The 23,689-nt window shown below is 40.0% G+C and overlaps 1 protein-coding gene across 5 annotated transcripts in view; it reads right to left on the bottom strand.

Moving 5' to 3' along the window:
- Positions 1-17,428: 17,428 nt before the first annotated feature.
- Positions 17,429-23,689, bottom strand: part of LOC143036408 (hexosaminidase D-like) — a 41,100-nt gene continuing 34,839 nt past the window's right edge. For all 5 annotated transcript variants that reach the window (XM_076203739.1, XM_076203738.1, XM_076203741.1 and 2 more), the window contains one exon: positions 17,429-23,194. In XM_076203739.1, coding sequence (XP_076059854.1) covers positions 21,265-23,109 — 1,845 coding nt within the window. In that variant the 5' untranslated portion in view covers positions 23,110-23,194 and the 3' untranslated portion in view covers positions 17,429-21,264. The remainder of the gene's footprint in view (positions 23,195-23,689) is intronic.

Genomic DNA, 23,689 nt, shown 5'->3' with positions numbered 1-23,689 from the left:
AGACATCTTCCCATGTTCCCCTTTCTTTTGTTAAGGGTGCTACTTAAGCAGCACGCTCTCTCTTAATTGTATCTACTGAAGAGGATTGCAGTTTGCAATCGAAATATATAGATTCCCCGTTTCCAGTCTTTTCTACTCCAACAGTGGTTTCTACGTGATATATATATATATATATATTATATATATATATATATATATTATATATATATATATATATATATATATATATATATATGTATATATATATATATCTTTACATTTTGCCTATATCACCGGTAGGCATATAGGGTAGGTTAGTGCTTCCTTCGTTCGTGATGCAGGCAGGATTTTTATAGTGACGACGTTACAAAACGTTGTGACTACACACCATAGTAGGATGAAATTTATTTAAAGATTTAAGTCATAAAGGCGACTCGAACTTGGGACGTCACTACTACCTCACGAGTCTTTTACCGGTAAAATACCGGTAATTCCGGTAACGGCTTCGTTGTTTACCGGTAATTCCGGTTCTGAAACTAGCGGTATTTGCCCAGCACTACTGTGCAGTAGTGGTCGGGCAGATACCGGTTAAGTTACCGGTTTTACCGGTAACAACCTTAATGGTACTTTACCGGTAAAAATTCTGGTACCGTTAAGGTTCCGTTAACCGATAACTCGATAAGCTATACCATAGCACTCAGAGAGCGGTAAACATGTCTCGCCTTGGTGGTACCAAGGTCTAAGTAAACAGGTCTAACCGCTGGAGCAGTTCTGCGCAGCTTCTGACGTCTTTTGGATGCGTCCATTTTCTCTTTGTGATACACTGAAGAAAACTGTGAAACGCCAAGGAAGACAGGAACTATATATTATATATTATATATTATCATATATATTATATATTCATATATATAGACAGGAACTATAATATTTTATATATATTTATATATATTTATATAATATTTGTCAGAATATAACTAATTGAGTGGAGCGGTGCGAGCGAAGGCGACGTCATTTTCGAACGACGGACCAGCTTCAACTGACAGCTATAGGACCCGCTAACCCCACTTTGAACAGCCAGGTGACGTTCACGGGCCCGCTGCGCCAACTCCCTCGAAATTCGGTCGGAAGTGGTTAGACCTTATATTCTTAGATCTTGGGTGGTACTGAGTGACGGACTGACGGCACGGGCCCAGTGTGCCGCTAACTTTACCGGTAAAATACCGTTAAGGGATGAACCGCTAAGGTCTCGGTAAGCGCGTCTCGGCCTGGCGGTACTGGCGGCATGACGGTTCCAGTGTGCCGCTAACTTTACCGGTAAAATACCGTTAAGGGGTGTACCGCTAAGGTCTCGGTAAGCGCGTCTCGGCTTGGCGGTATTGACGTGCCCAGTGTGCCGCTAACTTTACCGGTAAAATACCGTTAAGGGGTATACCAAGATCTAAGAATATAAGGTCTAACCACTTCCGACCGAATTTCGAGGGAGTTGGCGCAGCGGGCCCGTGAACGTCACCTGGCTGTTCAAAGTGGGGTTAGCGGGTCCTATAGCTGTCAGTTGAAGTTGGTCCGTCGTTCGAAAATGACGTCGCCTTCGCTCGCACCGCTCCACTCAATTAGTTATATTCTGACAAATATTATATAAAATATATATATAAATATATATAAAATATTATAGTTCCTGTCTATATATATGAATATATAATGTATATATATATAATATATAAAATATTATAGTTCCTGTCTTCCTTGGCGTTTCACAGTTTTCTTCAGTGTATCACAAAGAGAAAATGGACGCATCCAAATGACGTCAGAAGCTGCGCAGAACTGCTCCAGCGGTTAGACCTGTTTATTTAGACCTTGGGGTATACCGCTAAGGTCTCGGTAAGCGCGTATCGGCTTGGCGGTACTTACGGGCCCAGCGTCCCGCTAATTTTACCGGTTAAACTTTTACCATTAAGCAAGTATGTACCGCTAAGGTCTCGATAATTTTTTACCATTAAAACCGTTTTTCGGCACTTTTTTAATTTCTCAATAGAATCAATGTTATTTCTGTTATCAGCATACGAAACTATATTAATTGTGAAAGTTTCATCGAAAACTTCCGCGTCGCCAAACGGAAAAGACCCATATATGTGTGTGTGTGTGTGTGTGTATATATATATATATATATATATATATATATATATATATATATATCTATATATATATATATATATATATATATATATATATATATATATATATATATAATATATATAGCACCGGCAGGCATGTAGGGTTAGTGCTTCCTTCGCCCGTTCGTGATGCAGGCAGGATTTTTATGGTGACGACGTTATAAAACTTGAATTGTGACTACACACCATAGTAGGATGAAATTTGTTTAAAGATATAAGTCATAAAGGCGACTCGAACTTGAGACATCACTACTACCTCATGAGTCCTTTACCGGTACAGTACCGGTAATACCGGTAACTGCATTGTTGTTTACCGGTAATTCCGGTACTGAAATTAGCGGTATTTGCCCAGCACTACTGTGCAGCGATTCGAAATCGGTACGTCCCATGACTGTCGAAACTATCAGTTGTTTTAAGAAACGATTAGACAACTATGTGGATGTGGATGACAGGTGGTGATGGATACGGAGCTGCCTTGTGTAGGCCTTGTGGTCTCTTGCAGTCTCCTTCATTCTTATGTTATGTTAATTGCCGAGTTTATTTATTTATGTTTTATTTTATTTTTTTTAACCTTCGATCTCTTCCAGTGAAGCCAGTTTGGTATGTCGGACAAGACAATCATGCTTAATAAAATTATTTCGTTGATTGTATTTCATGAAACATTCAAATTCTAACATTTCATATTCTAATAAATTTGTTTGCAATTTTGAAACTCACCATTAAAATTTGAGCAGAATTTAGTGTAAACTTTGGCTTTTCTAGTACTTTGCTAATCTGATCTAGCTTAAATTTCTACATACTACTACTACTCCATATTATTACTGTTTTCATAAGTATATTATTTTCGTACTACTACTACTACTGCTACTACTATTACTAAGGAGGTATAAAGTAATTAAATAACTAATTTCATTTATTTGAAAACATATTTATTGGATTTTTTTTCTCTCCTTTTGCTGGGACTTCCGCGGGCCGGATTGCAATAATAATGCCTAGCAGGGTGGCGGGCCGGACGCTAGGCCTTCGTGGGCCGGTGGTTGCCAGCCCCTGCCATACAGGGACGTAGGCGGCCCGTCGTCTTCGACGGGCCTGTTAAAAAAAATGTATCTCGCACTTATACGGAGTGCACTTACGTACCCGATAATACCTTTACACACACTATCAAAGACATCCATGCAAACACTGCAAGCGCTTCAAAACAGAGCACTCATATTCATCATAAACACGCACTATCCTAACGTAAAAACAGCACAATCACTACACGAGGAAGTTTGCATTCAACCACTAAACACGTATCTAGATGAGCGAGCCACCTGCACATGGAACAAGCTCGTACAGATCAACAATGAAACTACACGTTCACTAACAGATAACCTACTCCCACTACACGCGCAACACACTAGATTATCACTAAGTTTCGAAAAAACACAAGGCGGTAATCTATCCAGTACACACTATACACGTAGGAACGGAATCATAATCGAGGGAAGTATCCCCCCCCCCCATCCAGACGTAATTATACCCCCCTTCATGAATATCAAAAGCACGCATAGGTACAAACCATAAAATGATAAAAAATAACAAAATTTAGAGGGAAGTATAAAAAACGTAGGTTTAAGTTACACTTGACCAACCAAATACACACATTCTCTTTCAGTTTCGTCCGGGCGACATAGCCCCTACCAAGGTCTAAATATTATATTCTTAGATCTTGGCCCCTACCACCCTTGGCAACTAACGTAAGAATTGCTTGCATGCCGGAATCCCGGCAACCTATCTCTCCCTTCCCTCCGTCATTTCTATCTCTTCTTTCCCTTTCCCCCCTTTCCCTCCGTGGTGCCACAATATTATATTTTGTAATATTAGTGTAATGCGGAGGCATTTCACCTCTCCCGTAAGGGAAGGTCTTTTGCTCTCACCACCGGTCTTAGGGTCAGTAAGTCCAAGAGCTACCGCCTGGCCTGACCTCCCCTCACTGTCTATAAGTCCTGATGGTGCTGCCGGGCCAGACCCAAAGTCCCTAACGTCCAAAAGTCCCGATGCTGCTGCCGGGCTAGACACTGAGTCCCCTGCCCCTGTAGGACCTGTGCTGCCGCCGGGCCAGAACCTAAGTCATGTGCTACTGCCGGGCAAAACTCATTCCACTCTATCTGTCGCACAGTCCTGTAGCTGCCGGGCAAAACTCCTTCCACTCTATTTGCCACACAAAGTTCTGTAGCTGCCGCTGATTCAAGTCCTTTTCTCAGTGTTGTAAAATCTTGCACTGCTGCGGAGCGTCACGCTCTTTCCCTCTCATGCACACGAAGTCCTGTTGCTGCTATCGGACCGGGCTCTAAAATATTTCAATCTTCTTCAAGACATCGACTAGCGCTGACCGTGGATGCCCCGGAGTTCTGGACAAGGATCTCCGCGACGACCCCCCAGGAAGAGACGACGCCCATCAGCAGCACGCCCACCCACCCAGTACTACTGCCGCAGGTCGCCCGCCGCACCCACTGGCCTGAGGACTCGCCTAAGGACCCCCGGCTCACCGCCACTCCAGTGCCAGCAGACTCCCCACCTACGGAAAGGACCCTGGGGACCCCACGCCCACAACCCCTACCTTGGACTGATTGCGAGTACCTTCGCCCATCTCGCCTTGCTCACCGGTAGCATGGGCGCTATAGTTCTAACCTTAGCTGCTCGGACATAGAAAAGGGTTATTCTACGGGCATAGGCGGTGTAGTTACGACCTATTCTCCTTCATCCAGTGCAACTGCTATCGATGTTCAACTATCAGTACCACCAGGTGCTAATGACCTGCGTGGACAACAGGGAATGTCCCCAGCCTATCGTGCCGAAGTCAACCCTCTCCTCAGCTTAGACGAGTTGTTACTTTACGTGGCAACTTTTAGGGTGGCTCTGTTGTATGTATTCTCTTTGAGATATTCACAGTCTCTCCAGAATGTATTTCCAGAGAATGGAATTCATTTCCTGACAAATTAGCATTTTAATGAGATAGAATACCACTGTGCGGATAGAAAAAATATAAAAACCTAATTGAAATTAAATATGAAATGTCATACGGATGATTCGTCCAACACCTGCGCGATCAAGAGTCGGGACATGACCTGGGGTCGGGTCACGTAGGGTAATATGGATACCTTGGGTCAGATCACTTGGGGGGTGGGGGGTCAACAGACAGGTCAGCGATTTGGATGAAATGTATAGCAATCTGATCTAATTATTAATGCACAAAATACATTTATCACCTGAAGTCAATACGGAAAAATAGAATAGGCCCACTCCCAAATGGATGACGGACAGACTAAAACATGAGATTGGAATGAAAAGAGGACTTAACGTAAAAAAAAAAACAAAAAAAAACAAAAAAAAACGGGGAAACACACCTTAGATCAAAATGTAACGAAATAGCAAAGCTGGTTAAAAAGAATACACGTACAGCGAAACGTAACTATGAAATTAAGGTTGCCAGTCAAGCAAGACCCAACTCTAAGGGTTTCTTTCATCTCTATAGAACAAAAAATAAAGAAAGAATAGGTCCAATTAAAGACGACGAAAATGTCATTATAGAATCGGAAGAAAAAATGAGTGAGGAGTTTAACAAACATTTTCTCTTGTTGTTTACTAACGAGAGATTAGATAAGGTACCTGACTGCGATCCGATTTTCAGTGGGGATGAAAAAAGTAGACTATCTAATATCAGCAATAGTAAAGTAGAAATAGTCAAACAGATAGAAAGACAAAGCTACAAAATCCCCGGGTCCAGACGAAAATCTTCCGAGAGTGGTTAAGGAGTGTAAATTTGAAATCTGCGACCAGTTAACTGAAATATTTGATAAATCGGTGGACACTTGTTTTGTGACTACTGCTTGGGGGCAGGCAAACGCTGTTCCTGTTTTTAAGGAGATAAATCGTCTATATGCAACTACAGGCCAGTCAGTTTGGCATCGGTTATAGGTAAAATGCTTGAATCAATAATAGTAGACTCAGAGAACACATCGAAAGACATAATCTAATTCGTGATTCACAGCATGGTTTCTCCAAGGTTAAGTAATGTGTGACTAATCTTCTATCCTTTTACACTAAAATATATAAGGCATCAGATAACAATGATAATTACGATGTGATTTACCTTGACTTTAGCAAAGCATTCGACAAGGTGCCACACCTAAGATTACTAAATAAAATCAAAGCCCATGGCATAGGAGGAAAAGTGTTAGAATAGATTATATAGCTTGGATCAGTAACAGAAAACAGCAGGTCACCATAAATGGAGTAAAATCTAGGTGGGGCAATGTTACTAGTGGGGTCCCCCAGGGCTCGGTTTTGGGTCCCTTATTGTTCATTATGTATATAAACGACTTGGATGATGGGATAAATAGTGATGTTAGTAAGTTCGCAGCTGACAGTAAAATAGGACGCCTCATTAGGTCAGGAGACGACGCAGAGATTCTGCAGGATGATCTTAACAAATTGTTCACATGGTTGGTAAAATGGAAAATGACCTTAAATATCTCTAAGTGTAGCGTGTTAAACGTAGGGCTACACAACCCCGAAAATAGATACAGCTTTGATAACACGTTTTTAGAGAAAACTGAGTGCGAGAGATACTTGGGAGTTGTAGTGTGTCTGGACCTTAAAACCAAGAAACAGTGCATTAACACCAGAAATAAAGCTAACAGAGCTTTAGGTTTCATTGCTAGGATGGTAACGAATAGAAGTGCAGAGGTAAATATCAAACTCCATCTAGTGATAGACCCATCCTAGCCTATGCAGTACAGTTTTGGGCTCTGTCCTATAGAATGGACATAAATTCACTAGAATCAGTTCAGAGAAGAATGACCAAAATGATACATGGACTCGGAAATCTGCCTTACGAAGAGAGGCTTAGGCATCTTAACTTACACTCTCTGGAAAGATGCAGAGTGTGGGGTGATCTAATAGAGGTGTTCAAATGGATCAAAGGCTTTAACAAGGGGATACAAACAAGGTCATCATATTAAAACAACATGGCAGGATGGATTTAAACTGGACAAATTTAGATTTAAGAAGGAAATAGGCAAGAATTGGTTTATTAATAGGGTGGTCAATGAATGGAATAGACTTAGTAACCAGGTAGTGAGCACTGAAACTATCAGTTGTTTTAAGAAACATTTAGACAACATTATGGATGGGGATGACAGGTGGTGATGGATATGGAGCTGCCTTGTGTAGGCCTTATGGTCTCTTGCAGTCTCCTTCATTCTTATGATTAGTTGTGCTCCGTACTGTTTATGGGTCTGTTACACTGATATAACTTATAACAGAGTTACTAATGTGTAGCTGGTGTCCATAATGAAAATAAGACTACTTTCAATTGGGTTGATGACTCATCATTACATCTGCACCATGTGTACTACAGGTTTATTTATAAGGTTTTAGCTTACTGTATAATGCCACTTGAATTACAATTACTATGGTATGTGTGTGAGATGTGTGGTAAAATTGCTTCAGCTGTGCAAGAACTGCTTCCCTAAATGGCTTTTGACTCAAGAAGTGTGGAAGGATTCAGGGAGAGTTTGAATTCATCCACTGGAGTTAAAGAGAATAAACTCCGAAATAGACTGTGACTCATTACAGAGTGATCTGAACAAAGTCTTAGAGTGGAGCAAGAGATGGGAGGTAGAATTCAACATCAAGAAGTGCAGTATAATTGAATTTGGGAAAAGCAAGAAGAGAATATCAGGACAGTATAAAATTGATGGAAAAGAAGTAAAGAAAGTAAATCCTGAAAGGGACCTAGGAGTAATCATCACCAAAGACATGTCACCAGATAAACATATAAATAAAATAGTCAGATAAACATACAATTTGTTGAGATCAATAAAGGTGGCCTTTAAATACCTGGATAAGGAAATGATTAAGAAAATATTACAAACACTGATAAGGCTAAAACTGGAATATGCAGCACTGATATGGTCACCCAGTACAAAAAAGAATATAAGAAAATTAGAAAGAACACAAAGAGCAATGACAAAGATGGCCCCAACACTTTCAAACCTGACATATGAACAGTGGCGGTGCCAGGGGGGGGCTTTAGCCCCCCCAAAAAAGTGGCCAGCCCCCCCATAAGCCCCCCTAACTGAAATGAGCAAATTGAAAATTTAAAACAGTCATTGAAATAATTTTATTAAGTGGAATTTTTAATTGCCAGGGTTAAAGATTTGTCAGCCATCAGTGCTAGCCCTACCATTAACCCCCTCCCCTTCTGAAATGAGGATAATATATGTGTATTATCATATTACTATTAGCCCCCCCCAAAATTTGCTCAGCCCCACCTTAGCCTCCCCAACTAAAAATTCCTGGCGCCGCCGCTGCATATGAACAAAGGCTGGCCGAACTGGAATTGTTGACCCTGGAACAAAGAAGAGAACAAGGGGACCTACTAACCATCTACAGAATTATAAAAGGAAAAGAACGCCTTGATAGAGAGGACTTATTAAAGTGGGCCAGAGGAAAAACAAGAGGACGTGCAATGAAACTCACAAAGGATACCGTACTAAGATAACAAAGTGCATGGGTGCGCATTATAACCCGATGCGCATTTTAAGCCGGAAAATACGGTAACTACAGAAGAGACCTGAAAAAGAACAGCTTCCCACACAGAGTAATAGATATATGGAACAAATTGGATGAAAACAGTGTCTGCAAACACAATACAAGAATTTAAGAACAAACTTGATCTTGCAAGATACAAAAATGGGTCTCCACGAGCATAGCTCCCCTTCCCATATAATACAACTAGGTAAATATGGGGACAAAGGCCTATCAATTATGCATAGTTCTGTGTACTGGAGTTCTATCTGCATATCTACATGCAGTTGATATTTGAAGGACTTTCATGACACCCCTATGACTGGGGTCACACAGCATTCTGTTATGGATACCAATCTCCACTCATTAGGTCACTTTGAACTTTCACTATCCCTCATTTTTCCTTCTCTTAGTAAGTATCTCCTGTACCACTCCTAGGAAAGACACCATTTTTTCTTGTATGCTATTATAGTGGTGGTGATGTCACCACCATATTCCTATGTGTGTTGTAAAAGATAGCCAACACCTGAAGAATCAAGACATAAAACCAGGTTTTTCTTCTTCTTTTCAATGTCAAACATGTTTTCTTACACCAAAAGGTGCTGTGATGGATGGAACCCTTCAATCACAATATGTATGGTTTTATAGGGAGTGGCAGCAACCGACTGTGTGGCAACTGACCTCTTGGCCTGGTCAGTAGTCAAACTGCATTATGATAGTTCTAGATTTGGGCAGAAGAGTTAGCGAATGCCTCTGCCATTCTTGCATCTTTGACTACCATGGGGGTCCAAGACAGACTCCTGTCCTGGGTTGCTGATTACCTCATGGACAGGATGGTGAGAGTGCACTTCCAGTACACCTATCTTTATACCACAGGATGGAAAATGGCAACCTGCTGGGGAGCATTTTTAGTCTTACCCTTTCTAATGTGCCCGTGGAAAACCTGGTCCTCCTCAGATCTGGGGATGATGTTTGCCTCCTCTACTATGTGGATGATCTCATGCTGGTGGTTACTAGGTGCAACTGCCTCCTTTAAAGGGGTCATCACTCCAGAAATCAGGTACCTCCATGAAGCCATGAAGACGAAATTAAATCTCTTCAGAGCCATGGCAAGGCCCCAGCTGGGTGCTGAGCAAAATGTCTTTTGGACATATGTTCAAGTGGTACATTCTGTAGTAGACTTTGCTACTGTGGCTCTCACTTTCCTTAGATTGTAATGCAGGTTTGAGGTCCTCCATGACCAGATTCTCTGCCTCATAACTGCAGCCACTCCATGGAACTGTGTGAAGAATCTCACAGGAGGTGGGAGTTACCTCTCTTCACCTGTGGATGTAGAGGCTCTCTTCCTGTCTTCTCATGCGACTTCTGACCTGCCCCTGGGAGTGAAGTGAAGGCCTCCCTTCTGAGTGCCCTAGATGTTCAGGTTGACCCCACTGGCTACTCCTGGAAGGCCCATGAGGTGTGTGTGACCCTCACCTTTGGACTCGGGGAACTGTTTTGGCATCAATCTCTGGATAGCCCTCATCCAGACTATATGCCTCTCTCCCATGGCAATCTCCCTGTGCCAAGTTCCGAATCTTCCACCTCACCAGGAGGAAGGCTGACTGCAACCAGGCATGATTGAAGCCCATGGTCCTTTATGTCATAAGGTCCATCATTCCCCCCCCAGTACTCATTGTACTACACTAATGGCTCTGTGAACCCCCTCACAGGAAAATGTGGTACAGCTTTTGTAACCACTGATGGGGTGACTGCACCATGGAGAGTGAGTGATAGCTGTTCCACTTTAGAGATGGAGCCTGCAGCCATCTTTGCCCACATACAGTAATTACTATTTGTGTTAAAACAGTTCTTTCTTTGGCGTGTTTAACACTATCAGGCTGTATTATGCCAATGTACTATTTTAAAATAATCAATATTATCTAGGTTATGAAAAGAAGAGACATAAAATTGAAACTTACAAAAATTTACAGAATAAAATTTCACTGCCTAGTAACTAAAACTGTATGAATTATTTTCTTTTTTTTGGGGGGGGGGTCAGCATTGTCAGGCTATATCAAAGCCATCTGTATTTCAGTTAAAAATAATTGTCTTATATGACTTACAAAAATAAGAAATATAAATTAGAAAATTATAGAAATATATAGAGGATTAAACTATTGCATGACAACTCATATAAAAGTAGATTGAATGTATGGTGACCCAAGTTCTTTTTTTCGTTTAGTACTGTCAGGCTGTACTATAGTAGCATATCTAAAAAAGTTACAAAATAAGTATGTTTATTATTTATGAAACGAGTATATTTGTATAATCTGGAAAATTATATAAAACAACAAAACCTTTGTGTTAACCTCTTGAATATGACGATGCTTATGTATGCATTATGAGCCGTGGGTTGGGTATACAAGGATGCTGGCCTTGGCTTCCTGTTTATATTTAATTTTGTAGCTGTAGCTAGACTCCCATATTCTGTGAACAGGATCACTTTTTCTGTTATACTGTGTTATATTTATTGAGGGTGAAAGAGAAAGAGTATAACAGCAGTAGCTTTATGATTTGTAATGCACATATTGTGATGCATCATCGCACAACCTGATCATCATCATATCTTGTCGCACCAGAACTGTGTCCATATAAGGGCAGTTTCATTTGCTTCCCTAAGGTCTTGGTCGGAGCACAATCTGATGTGTGTGCAAATATTTGACTCATATTGAGGAGGCTAATAACTTGTATTTGAGATGAGGTATCTGAGAAGTATGATAGGGGTTACTAGGTTGTATAGAGTGAGAAATGAGGAGGTGAGGAGGAGAACAGTGGTGGAAAGTGAGACTTCACACTTCACAGGATCAGCAACATTTCCTTTCAATGGAAACCTGTGTTTCTTCTGCCAAAAGAGACAGTAAAGAGCCAGTTCATGAGGTATGTACATTCAATGCAGGGAAACAACTGCAAAAGGCTGTTGAAGCAAGACAGAATCAGACTTAGAAGTTGCAGCTGAGTGCCACCACCACTGAGGACAATGCTCAAGCCATTGATGTTAATTACCACCTCCCATTCTGGGTTCAGAATGTCCAGCATGGGGCAAATTGCCGCAGGGAGGGCAGATATTACGTATGGCAAGAAGTTAATGTTGGCAAAGCAACATCAGGCTGGGGAAGTTCTCAACATGAGAGACCTCAAGTCAGCCTCCTCTAGTATATGTACTTGAATCTAATGGTGTGGGCATAAAGCCATCTACATGAGATTTTTTAAGGAGAAAATCACCTCTCACATTGATGATGCCCACTGCATAAAAGCAAAATGGTATAATGAGCAAGAATGTCTTTACTACACCTGTTCAAGATGCCACCATGGAGGGTATTATAGTGCAGACAACTGAAAGTGACATGGGGTAGTTATTCAAGAGTGCCTATGTTCTCCAAGCTGCCTAGTACAAGCACCCATGGAAATTCACAGAACTGAGCAATGACAATGCTGAGCAAGATGCTCCTAGAGCACTCTATGCCTTTGTTTGCTGGTTAGTTGCAGGACCAACTGCAAGCATTGGAGCAGACAGGCCATTCTACCACTACTCATTGAAATGTTCTATCTCTCAGTCAGAACATTTTGTACTGCTTATCATGTCACACACCAGTCAGTAAGATATCAATAAAGCAGTTCTTGTTCAGTACCACAACCAAAGATGAACTGATGGTTTATCTTGCAAATAAAGCTCTCCACCACTTGGAGGGTAAGGCCAAGGTCTTCATATGATTTCATGGTAAGAGATCCTTTTGAACTCTGGTTGTTCAACATTTCTAGTTCCCAAGAAGCTGACACAAGGCTTATCCTAAACAGTTTGGATGCTGCTCGAAGAGGAACAACAGAACTCTATTCAGTCACTTAACACTGATGTATTTGTCTTTGCAATCCACCATTATCATTAGCTCTGCAGGAACACCTACCACATCACTGGTGTGAGGCACAAGAAGTGGGTAATCCCACTGGAACCAGAAATGAATGCACTTGGTGCTCCAAAGGCTGAAGCTTTACCAGGATTTCATACTTTCTCTGGAGCCAACATAACAGGCTGATTTGCTGGCAAAGAGAAGCTGACCTGTTGGCAAACACTAAACAAATACTCCATGGGAACCTGTGAGGAGCTGGGTGTTGATACTGAACATACCAATGAAATATTTGTTTGCAAAGTCTATGAGCCTGGTACCACTGTGGTGGATGTTGGTGATCTCGGGTGGAAGCTTTTCATCACAAAACAAATAGGTCAAGAGCTACCGCTCATACAAGGAGCCTTATATTAAGCCATTGCCTGAGCACATTACTGGGCCATAGCATGGTACCAGTATGACATTCCCCACCCTCTGCAACCACCAGAAACATGCCATGGGTGGAAGAGGGGGATAGACTAGTGCCAATCCCAAGAAGTGATCCTCCAGCTCCAGCAACAGTTATTCATCTCATCAAATGTGGGTGAAAGAAGATCTGTTTCAGGTCCAACTGTTCTTGTAGGTCCCAGGATATCAACTGCTCTGAGATGTGGTGTCCAATGAGGACATGTGCAGTAATATCAGCCAGGCCATCTTGGGAATTGATGAGGATGGAAGAGATCTTTCTAACTACAAACACAAACACTAGCTGAACATTAATATTCTATCGTGATTTAAAGCTGACCAAAACCAGAGAATGAAGAAAAAAATATTTGAGCAATGAAAAAAAAAAAAAAAAAAAAAAAAAAAAATATTGTAACCTTTCGGCAATAATATTGGGTATTTTATTTTATTTTTTTGTAATATAATCAATATTTAGCAAAAATTGGACCATAATTAAAATTTTATAGAAATGTACAAGGAAATAGCCAAAATAAAAGGCAACATAATTTCTTCACAATTTAATTCCTTCCAGAAGACAGTCCAACCAGAGACAAAAAATGAATATTTGAAACCAATGGGAATACACTGGCCCCCCTACTATTTGAGGGAGAGAGGATTCAGAGGGATGGATATCAGGGGGTCTGGCATGCAGCAATGTAATGTCTTTTAATTTTTTTGATGAAACAGTGATATGATTACAGATATGTTTCTGACGGCTGGTGTCTGGTGGTTGTTGTAGAAGAGATGAGAGTATTTGTGTGATGTAGGTATTTGTGTGTTGTTTTGATGTTTCTTGCTGTGTGAGGGTATTCTGCTATGAAGTATAGTGGGTGTGCTGTGTTTATGGAGGCTGTGGCAAATGTTTGCATTCCTTTCAAGTCAAGGTGATCCTTGAATTTGAGGACTTTCATTTCATGGTGTAAATGGTCTGTAGGTGTTGTATTTGTGCAGCCTGTAATTGTCTTTTGGGCTTTGTTCTGTATGGTCTGAAGGATGTAGTGTGTCTTAGATTAGAGCCCCATTCGGGGCTCACATAATTTATCACCAAGTTTATGCACTGTTTGTATTAGTTTGTTTTGTCCAAATGTTGTTCCTATGATTGTGTTAAGTCTAGGTGTACATTTAGTCCTTATGTTTGAATGACATGGATGCATCATATATTATGCCATGAATCTTGGGTGTATGTGTGTGTGGTATGAGAGTGTTGCTGATATAGAGGTATGGTGTGTATTTACCTAGTTGTATTCTGTGGGAGAAGAGCTATGCTTGTAGGGACCTGCAGTTGTATCTTTCCGCATCCAGTTCTTTCTTAAAGTCGTGTATAGTTTTAGCACTCACTGTTTTCTCTTTCAATTTATTCCATGTATCTATCACTCTATGTGGAAAGCTATTCTTTTTCAGATCTCTTCTGTTACTGTCCTTAAGTTTCTTCTTGCATCCCCTTATATTTCTTCTGTCCCATTTAAGTAGATCATCCCTGTCAAGGATTTCCATCCCTTTTATAATTCTATATATGGAATTCAAACCACCTCTTTCTCGTCTTTGCTCCAGAGTTAATAAGTTTAGTTTGTTCAATCTTTGTTTGCATGTCAGCATGCTGAGTGTTGGTGCCATCTTTGTTAGTGCTTTGAATTCTTTCTAATTTCTTTATTATTATTATTTTTTTTGTACTGGGTGTCCATAGTGATGCTGCATACTCTAATTTTGGTCTTACCAGTGTAACTAGGATTCTCTTCACCATTTCCTCATCCATGTAGTCAAAGGCCACTTTCATTGATCTGATTAAGTTGTAGGTTTCTCCAACTATTTTGTTTATATGTTTGTCTAGCGTCATGTCATTTGAAATGATCACTCCTAGGTCTCTTTCTGAATTTACTTTTGTAACTTCTTTTGTTCCAATTTTATATTTACCGGATATTCTATTTTTGCATTTTTCAAATTCCATTATACTACATCTTATAATGTTGAAATTCACTTCGTTCTTTTTACTCCAATTCCAGACTTTGTCCAGATCTCCCTGAAAAGATTTAGTCTTCGTTACTCTCTTCAATAGTTTTGCATCATCTGCAAAGAAGTTTATGTAGCATTTAATTCCTTCATACATGTCGTTTATATAAATAGCAAACATTATCAGAGCCAACACGGAGCCTTGGGGTACTCCACTTATCATGTCTACCCATTTTGAGTTCTTTTCTCTAAGTATCACTCTCATTTTTCTTCCTTTCAAGAAATCTTCCATTCATTCCAATAATTTTCCTTGTATTCCACCAATTAGTTAAATCTTTCTTAGTAGTCTTTTGTGTGGTATTTTGTCGAAAGCCTTTTGTAGGTCCAGGAAGGCACAATCTGCCCAGCCATCTCTTTCTTGTATCATGTCTAATAATCTTGAGTAAAAGCATATTATGTTTGTAATATATGATCTTCCACTTCTAAACCCAAATTGGTTGGGGTTTAATATTTTGTTCTTTTTCAAGTGTTTAGTCCATTTGTTTTTAATAACTCTTCTGCATATTTTTGCAATTGTGCTTGTAAGGGATACTGGTTTATTGTTGTATTTTCTTTACTTCCTCCCTTATTAATTGGTCCAATATAAGCATTCCTCTAGTCTTGTGGTACTTTTCCTTCTTTGAGTGAGAAGTCAATTATCTTGTGTATTTTGTCTGTGAGTTCGTCTATGCATTCTGTCTGGCCCATGTGACTTTCTGAAATTGAGTTTCTTTATTTGGTCCCTTATTTCTTTCTGTGTCAGCATTCCTGGTGACTATCATCCCACAATTGTGAGCTTTCAATTGTAAAAACAGACTTAAAGTGTCTAGTCATTACTTCGGCCATTTCTACATCTTTTGTGTATTCTTGATTTCCTTCACAGTTTTATCATTTCGTGCTTGTCTTTTAATTTGTTGTTTACATATCTGTAGAACAGTTTAGGTTTATCTTTGCATTTTGCTATTATATCTTTTTCATAGTTTCTTTTTTCCTCTCTTCGTATGTCAACGTATTCATTTTTCAGTTTAATTTGTTTGCCATTTAGTCCCTTTTTTGTCTCTTTTCCAAGCTTTGTCTCTTCTGTCTTTAGCATTGCTACACTTTTTATTATACCAGCACTTTATATACTCCCTTTTCTGTTTCTGCTTAGGCACATATTTGTCTGTTCCCTCTTTATACATTTCTTTGAAAATGTTCCATTTCTCTTCCGTCTTTGTTTCATCTTTTCCAAATTTTTCACAATAGGCATTTTGGAAAATTTGTCTAAGTTTTATAAAGTCAGTTTTGTTGTACATCAGTCTTCCTTCTCTATGTTTCTCATTCCTTCTTACCACATTTTGTTACTTACGTTGGATCTCTATTAGTATGTGGTCACTCTTCCCAATTGGTGTTTTAAAATTCATATCTTCCACCATTTCTGGTTCAGAGGTGAATATCAAATCTAGTAATCTAGTCTTGATGGTTCTTCATTTTGTCTAAATCTAGTATTTTCTTTAACCCATTGCATCAGTGTGTAATCTATGGTCATATCCAGTAGGACATTTCCCCAGAGTTTGTCTCCACCTCCCATGGTCAATTCCTCCCAATTTATTTCCTTTGCATTAAAGTCACCCACAATTACTATATTTTCTCCATATTTCAGTGTCTCGATTAATTCATTCTTTGTGTCTTCTAGTAATTTTGAATGTTCTCTGTCAGTCCAGGTCTTAGTTTTTGGTGGCACATAAACTATAAACCTTCTACTTTTCATACTGCTGTTTTTTACTTTAACTGTAATTCCACATTATCTTTTCCTTCTGTTGCCTTTATTACATTTAGGTCCTTTCTAGTCAATATCATGACTCCTCCATCCTGTTTGTCTGTCTTATTTTTTTACCAAATGTATAATCCTTGTCCCACCATACTTGATTGTATAGGAACTTTAATTTTTGTCTCTGCAATTCCCACTATGTTAGGTTTCTCTATTGATAGTCATTCAATTAATTTAATCCTGATATCATACCGTCCATATTTGTATATACCACTTTCAATTTTTTTCTTCTCTTCTCTTTTTTGGTTTAAGTTTCCATTTTTCTGATGTACCATTTTCTGTCTCAGATCTAACACACTCCAAAAAATCTTGTTTTTTTCCGTCTCCGTTTTCTTGTTTTGTTCCAAACCCTCACTTCTCAGTTCCCTATCTTTCTCTAATTCATCGGCATTCATTTCCTTTTTTATCCATACATTTTCGTATTTTTCACTGTTTGCTAGTTTTGCCGCTTTTGATAGTACTTCTGCTATCATTTGTGTTCTTAGTTTGATTTTCATTGGTCAGTGATTCTTTTCTTTTGAGTATGTATCCATCCTGTGTACGTTATTGATTTCTGTATCTATATTTTGCCCTTCTTGGACTGCTTTTAGAATATCCTTCGCAATTTCTTTCTCTTTCTTTTCTCTTTGGTATTTGTGTTCTGCTGTCCAATTGGTGAGAAGTGTGGCTGTAGATTTGGTTGGGGCTACTTTGAGTCTATAGTGAACTAGGTATTGAGTGTATCAAGGTATAATTGTAGTATTTCTGCAGCTTTGCAGTGTGGTGCCTGCATGTAACTGTTATGTCTTTTGTGTAAGAAGAGATTTGTATTTCTGGGGTGTTGGGTGTGGGCATATTGTGCATGTATAGATTAAAGAGTGTGGGGGATAGAACGGAGTCCTATGGTACTGAGTTCTTAGTTTCTGGTGTACAAAGATTGGTCATTAATGACACACAGGCATTTCTACCTGTGTGAGGTTTATCAGAAGTGTGTTTGTGGAGTGTAAGGGTCTAAATTTGTGTTGTGATTCAGAAAGGGGGGTATGTGGTGTGACGAGTTGTAGTATGAGGTGTTCTATGACTTTGGAGGGGGTGCAGAGAAGTGTGATTGGGCAGTATGATGCTGGAACTGTTGGGGCTTTGTTGGGTTTGAGGATTGTGATTATTTTTCCATGCTTCCAGATGTTAGGTATAGTGTTGTGTGAATAGCTGTAGTTTGAAATGTTGGTGACAGCATGTATGCCATGTAGTCCACTGTGTTTTAGGTGGATGTTACTTGCATTGTCAGGTCAACAGGTGGATGAGTGCTTGAGGTTAAGGATTATATGTTTTGTCTGGCTGTCTATGAAGGGTGTGTAGTCTGAGTATGTGGGGAAGTTTTTCTTATGCCAAATGATGCATCAGTTGTCAAGGTCAGGGGTGAGATGGCTTGTCTGTGCAAAATGATTATGTTGTGTGTGCACAGCAGCGTCTTTGTGATTGGTGTACTGTTTTGTGTCTCAAATTGTTGTCTCTTCAGTGAAAGCTTCTCAGTTTGCTCTTTTGTAATTGGTGAATGTCTGTGGCCAACTGGGGTGCATTGTGTTCTGGTGGTGATGATTGGAAGGTGGTCGGATCTGAGGGCTCTGACCACTTTCCATAAAGTTGTTGGGGTTAGGCAGGGTGAACAGGTGATATCAGCAGAGGAGGTGGGTACAGAGGGCATGATGCATCAGTCATCAAGGTTATGTGGTTATGGGTGTTGTTTAAGACTGTCAATGAGACAAATTGTTTGTAAATCAACCCCTCTATCTGTGTCATGGTTATTGACACACCAGGCTGATGACTTAGCATTCAAGTCACCACCCTGGATAAGGCTAGGGATGGTGGCAATTTGGTTAAGAATAAGCATTAAAGGTGTTGGAACTGTGGGGGGTGATTGAGGGGGAATATATACATGTTAACTATTGTTATTGTAGATTTGTTACCTGTTCGGATTTGTATTGATTGGGTTTCTTTGGTGTTGTCTGTAGTAGGGAGGAGGGTTTTGGTAAAGGCACTTGTGTCCACAAAGCAGATGGACTAGTGGATTTGGATGATGAGTCTGCTGCCATTGCTGTTGGTCTAATTGTGTCTGATGGTGAAATTATGAAATGTGCATTTTTTGGGAGTGCCATAATTTTGTTTCTTGTATGATGGCAATGTGTATGTTGTGTTGTCTGAGGAAGTGTTTGAATTCATATTTTTTGTGGTGATACCATCAATACAAGATGTAAAATGTTGTGTTCTGTATGTGTTGTAGGTTGCTGTACTGGGCTGGGGTACTGGTGGGGAAGGATTAGGATTTGGGTCAGAAGGAGGACAAGGACGGTTTGGGGAAAGGGGATGGCAAAGGTGGGGCTATGGGTAAGGGTACAGGCCTGGGGTGGGATGATGGGAGTGAAGTTATGAGTAGGCAAACAGAACAGGTCCAGGTGTTTGTGTATTGTGTCAGCAAGTGTTGTGCAAGTGAAATGGGCCCAGTTTTTGCATGAGTTGCATTGAAATGAACGCTTTGTCAGCTTGTGGGATTGGATTTTGGAGCATGCTGGGCATGTGTATTTTGTGGTGGGCCCAGGATTGCTCTCTACACCTCTGGCTGATAGTAGAAAAGGAATGATTACCAGAGAATCATCCCTCATTGCAGAAAAAATAATAAGGTGCATTGTTGTAAAAAGGGTTGTGGTACTCGCCTAGGTAACCGAAACTGCTCCCAGGGATTGGTGCCACCTGCATGAGACCCAGTGGCAGAGGTATTTTGGGGTTGGGGAATGGTCCCAAGATGAAGATGCTGCCACACTAGGACCAGATGTAGTGTTCTAAAGTTTGGTTCAGGATTGAGGGGTGGGAGTTGCTCCTTTCACAGGGGAATTTTGCAGGGCAGGGCAGAAGTGCCACAGAGGTACTTTAATTATGGGTGGGCTGTTATTATTGTTTCATTATTATTATACATATACCAAGGGTTTTTTTCCCCTTACAAGGGAGGTAGCCAAAGTCAGAATCATAAATCCACTCCCACCCATTTCATCCAAATATACACCACTCCTGTTCACCACCCCTCCCTTCCTCTCTTCTTGGCGCCTCCTGGATGACGGGTCATCCCTGCATCTTGCCCACTCCCCTGGGTCAGAAGAAATACAGCAAAACACAGCACATCCACAGCAAGGCTGCTTCATTTAATCACTGACCCCCGCTCTCTGTCCCCTCATGTAGAAAAAGAGATGAGGAGAAATCCCTTCAGGCTGTAGCAAAATATCACTCACACATACTCCCTCACTCCCCCCATCCCCCACCCACTCTCTTCCATGCATCACATCATCCATACACAACGATTCTCCACTCACCCCTATCTTCTGTCTTCCTTCCTCTACAGACATTCCCCTCTTTCATAATTATCATTCATGCTACATTTGTGATCTTGCCGTTGGATGACTCTAACCTGGTTAGGTTTTAGGAGGCTATTTCAAGACAATTTTTCTAAACTCCTCTCCATAAAGGGTGACAGTGGATCCTGAATAGGGATGGCCAGTCATGTAACCTGATGTCAAGGTGTGTTACTCTTAATCCCACCAAAGGTTGACCACTGGACCTACATCCCCTGTCATGTAGGTTGTGACTAAGGGGTTCTAGAGATCATCATCATCTACAACAATATATTATGGACCACCGCTATAAGACTTTTTGGTGTTAAGTGGAAGAATAAAGTTATTGTTAGTGGGAAATTTGACAGTGATTAAATATACTGTCAGTCTAAGTCACTACTTCACTCTTGGCATCAACTCCCAGATGAACCTTGGGGCACAATATTGAGGTGGTGAGGTAAGCTAGTTTCCTTTCACCCTGCTTACAAATGCTGCTTTGAGACCTTGCCACACCATTCTTGGGCAGGAGACAAGACGGAGAGGGCTGCAAGACCCCAAAATGGGGAAAGTCCTGAAATGGATGGTGTGTGCCCTGGCTAGGTATTTTTACGAGGAGGAAGAGGCCTCTTGGTATATAGAGAAGAAAAACCTCACCTCCCCATACAATCTGTAGCCTCAAGTCTCTTGCAGAAGGTCTCTGGGCATTTAGTTAGGGCTACCAAGTTGACCCATAGATCACTCACAGAAGATTTGTATATGAATTGAATAATTGTGGGGTAAGGTAAGATATTATATTCTGTGTTTTCTGTGCTGATTACATCTGGGGTATATAGCATTTGTTACTATGTCAATTCTATGTTAGTATTAAGTGTTAGGGGTACAGTACATTCAATGAAAACAAATTATTCAAAGTACATTTTATTTAGAATGCTAAGCTATCTGCCTGATTCTCAAGATATACATAAATGAGATTCTTTGGGATTTGCATATGCATTAACTAAACCTAAATATACACTTTACAGCTCTTTGTCTTCTTCCATATCTAAAGGTCTACGGGGCCAGTGCTTCTTCTCCAGCAATTTTGTACTTGTTTTATGAAGGTCCTGTAGTTTAGCATGCATTGGATGTAAATTTAATGCTATCCACTCTGTAACAGTATGTTCATCGTAGACCTCACTCAAAGCAATTTCTGCTTCTGTGAGAAGTTTACCGAAGTCAAAGAGAAGCATTGACAAATCCTGTAAACCTTGTTCAACATGTTGTGGGCTTGCAAAATTATTTTTAATATTATAATCTGTAACCCAACCTGTAACGTGTGGATTCTTTAACATGTTTTGAATATCTCTAGTAAGTATGTACAATTTTTGGACTATCTCATACACTTTACTACCAGGAAAGTTACATTTATTTTCATATTCTATGAACTGCAAATCTAGGTTCAAAAAGGAATTACAGTTAAGAATTTCTCCAACCCTTGCTAAGGCTGTATGATCTGCCTTCCTCTTACTTACATACATAAGATTAACTGCAAGAGAAGGAATGCCCTGGGGAAATAATTCACATAATACTGAAAAATGATCAAAACGTTGCCATCCAGTTAATGCAATTCCACGGAATGGAATGGTACCCTGATATACATCTACAAGCTCCATCCACTCCTTGTGATTAGCTAATCTTTCATTAATGTTAGTAATATAGCTCTCTGGAGCTGAGGCCCCTTTGAATGCGCTAGCAATCCAGACTCCATTAAATACTATGGAATATTTCTCCCACAGTTCAGACCGTAAGTCTGCCATGATATTGGAGCTATACTTCCATACCATTACCTCAATATACTTGGCAATATCTGCCTTCTGTAATAACTTGAGGGGCACTTTACGAAACTCATCATCCCACATGATTGGCTGTACATCAAAGGAGTCTTTCACATATTTAGCAATCTTTGTTACATGGTAAAGAAAGAGATCACTCTTTCCCCACTGATGATTGAACAGGTATTGTTGGCAACGTGAACATTCCCCAAGGTTGTACACTTCATCTGAACCAATGTGTATCCAGTTTACTCCAGGATGCAATTCCATGATCTGGTCAATCATCATGGTTATGAGTGGCATTGTTTTGTTTTTTGTAGGGCAGATAACTTGAGGGTACTGAGGAACTTCCCGTACATCAGAAAATTCTTTAAGTTTTAAAACAAACTCCAAATGACCAAAAGTTTGTACAAGAGGTATAACTTCTAACCCATTCTTCCTTGCTAATTCTAAAATGTCTGCAATATCCCCTTTGGCATAAGCATTTTGTGCAGAAAGTCTTTCCAGTTTACCCCAATATGGAAACATATCTTCATACTCCATCAATATCCCTGTTGCTCCAAGTGTCTTAAGCATAGGAAACAGTTTGGCTAAATAGCTCACCTTGGGAGGAGCTCCTTTTAAATCAAAGTGAACAATTTTGTGCTTAAGTTGGTTTTCTATTGCTGCACTGTTATGTAAAGCTCTGTTCTGTTCTTCTTGAATATTCCGTGTTTCTTCTAAGCCATCCCAGATGCTTGGTTTGCGGTTGAGGACAATTCCCACAGGATCTCTCCCAGCTTTGTGCTGAAAATCTCGGTGAGCTACCATTTTTTCCACATTGGCTAAAATTTTTTTCTCAATCTCTTTCTGTCTTTTTAGGTGCTCTGGACTTTGTGTCATCAAATTAGAACTATGTTCAGGCTTTGCACTCTGTTGAGAATTTGGAAGGGGTTGTGTATGAATTGCAACTGGGGATGAAATCAGATAAAACAGCATCAAAACTACCATGAAAAATGCAACTAGAGTAATCAGTCTTCCAGTTCTTCTTGGAGACAATGCGCCAAACATTATGATGACTTGGTATTTACAAAGAGCTAGTTGAAACTCTTGAGTTTTATATAATTTGTAACAAGGAAAGTGATGATTCCGTTATCTGAAAGAAAAAGAAATAATGAACCATTAGTTTATATATTCATAAAAAGGTATTTGAAACTCTCAAGTTTTATATAATTTGTAAGAGAAAGAAATGTTGACTCATTAGTTTAGGTTTTCAATACACATGACATAACAATGATTTTGATTTGGTTTTACATCACAAACTCCCTCTCCTATCAGGAGGCTAGAATAGTGCCTCTTGTAGAGGAATTTGTAGCATGGAATTTAATGAACCATACCCTTAGTTAAACTTGCTGGTGGCAGGGTTTGAACCACAATTACCTTGACCTTTGCCACAAGTAGCAATGCCCTACCCTGTCAGCTAGTGAACATCCTGAAATACTACAGCTACAATAATATTTCATTAGAGTTACATGATCAATCTTTTTTCCTGAACATTCTGTTGGTCTTTGTTCTCCAGTGACATTTTGACTAGAAAGTAGGCTCCTCATATCATACTTTAATTATTTTATCATACAAGGAATGTTAACCT

Source organism: Oratosquilla oratoria, chromosome 20 (assembly GCF_046742065.1).
Source record: "Oratosquilla oratoria isolate Oo_2021 chromosome 20, ASM4674206v1, whole genome shotgun sequence".
In the NCBI taxonomy this organism is placed as follows: domain Eukaryota; kingdom Metazoa; phylum Arthropoda; class Malacostraca; order Stomatopoda; family Squillidae; genus Oratosquilla; species Oratosquilla oratoria.
The sequence above is the reverse complement of the archived record's forward strand: the minus strand, read 5'-3'. Positions and strand labels throughout refer to the sequence as shown.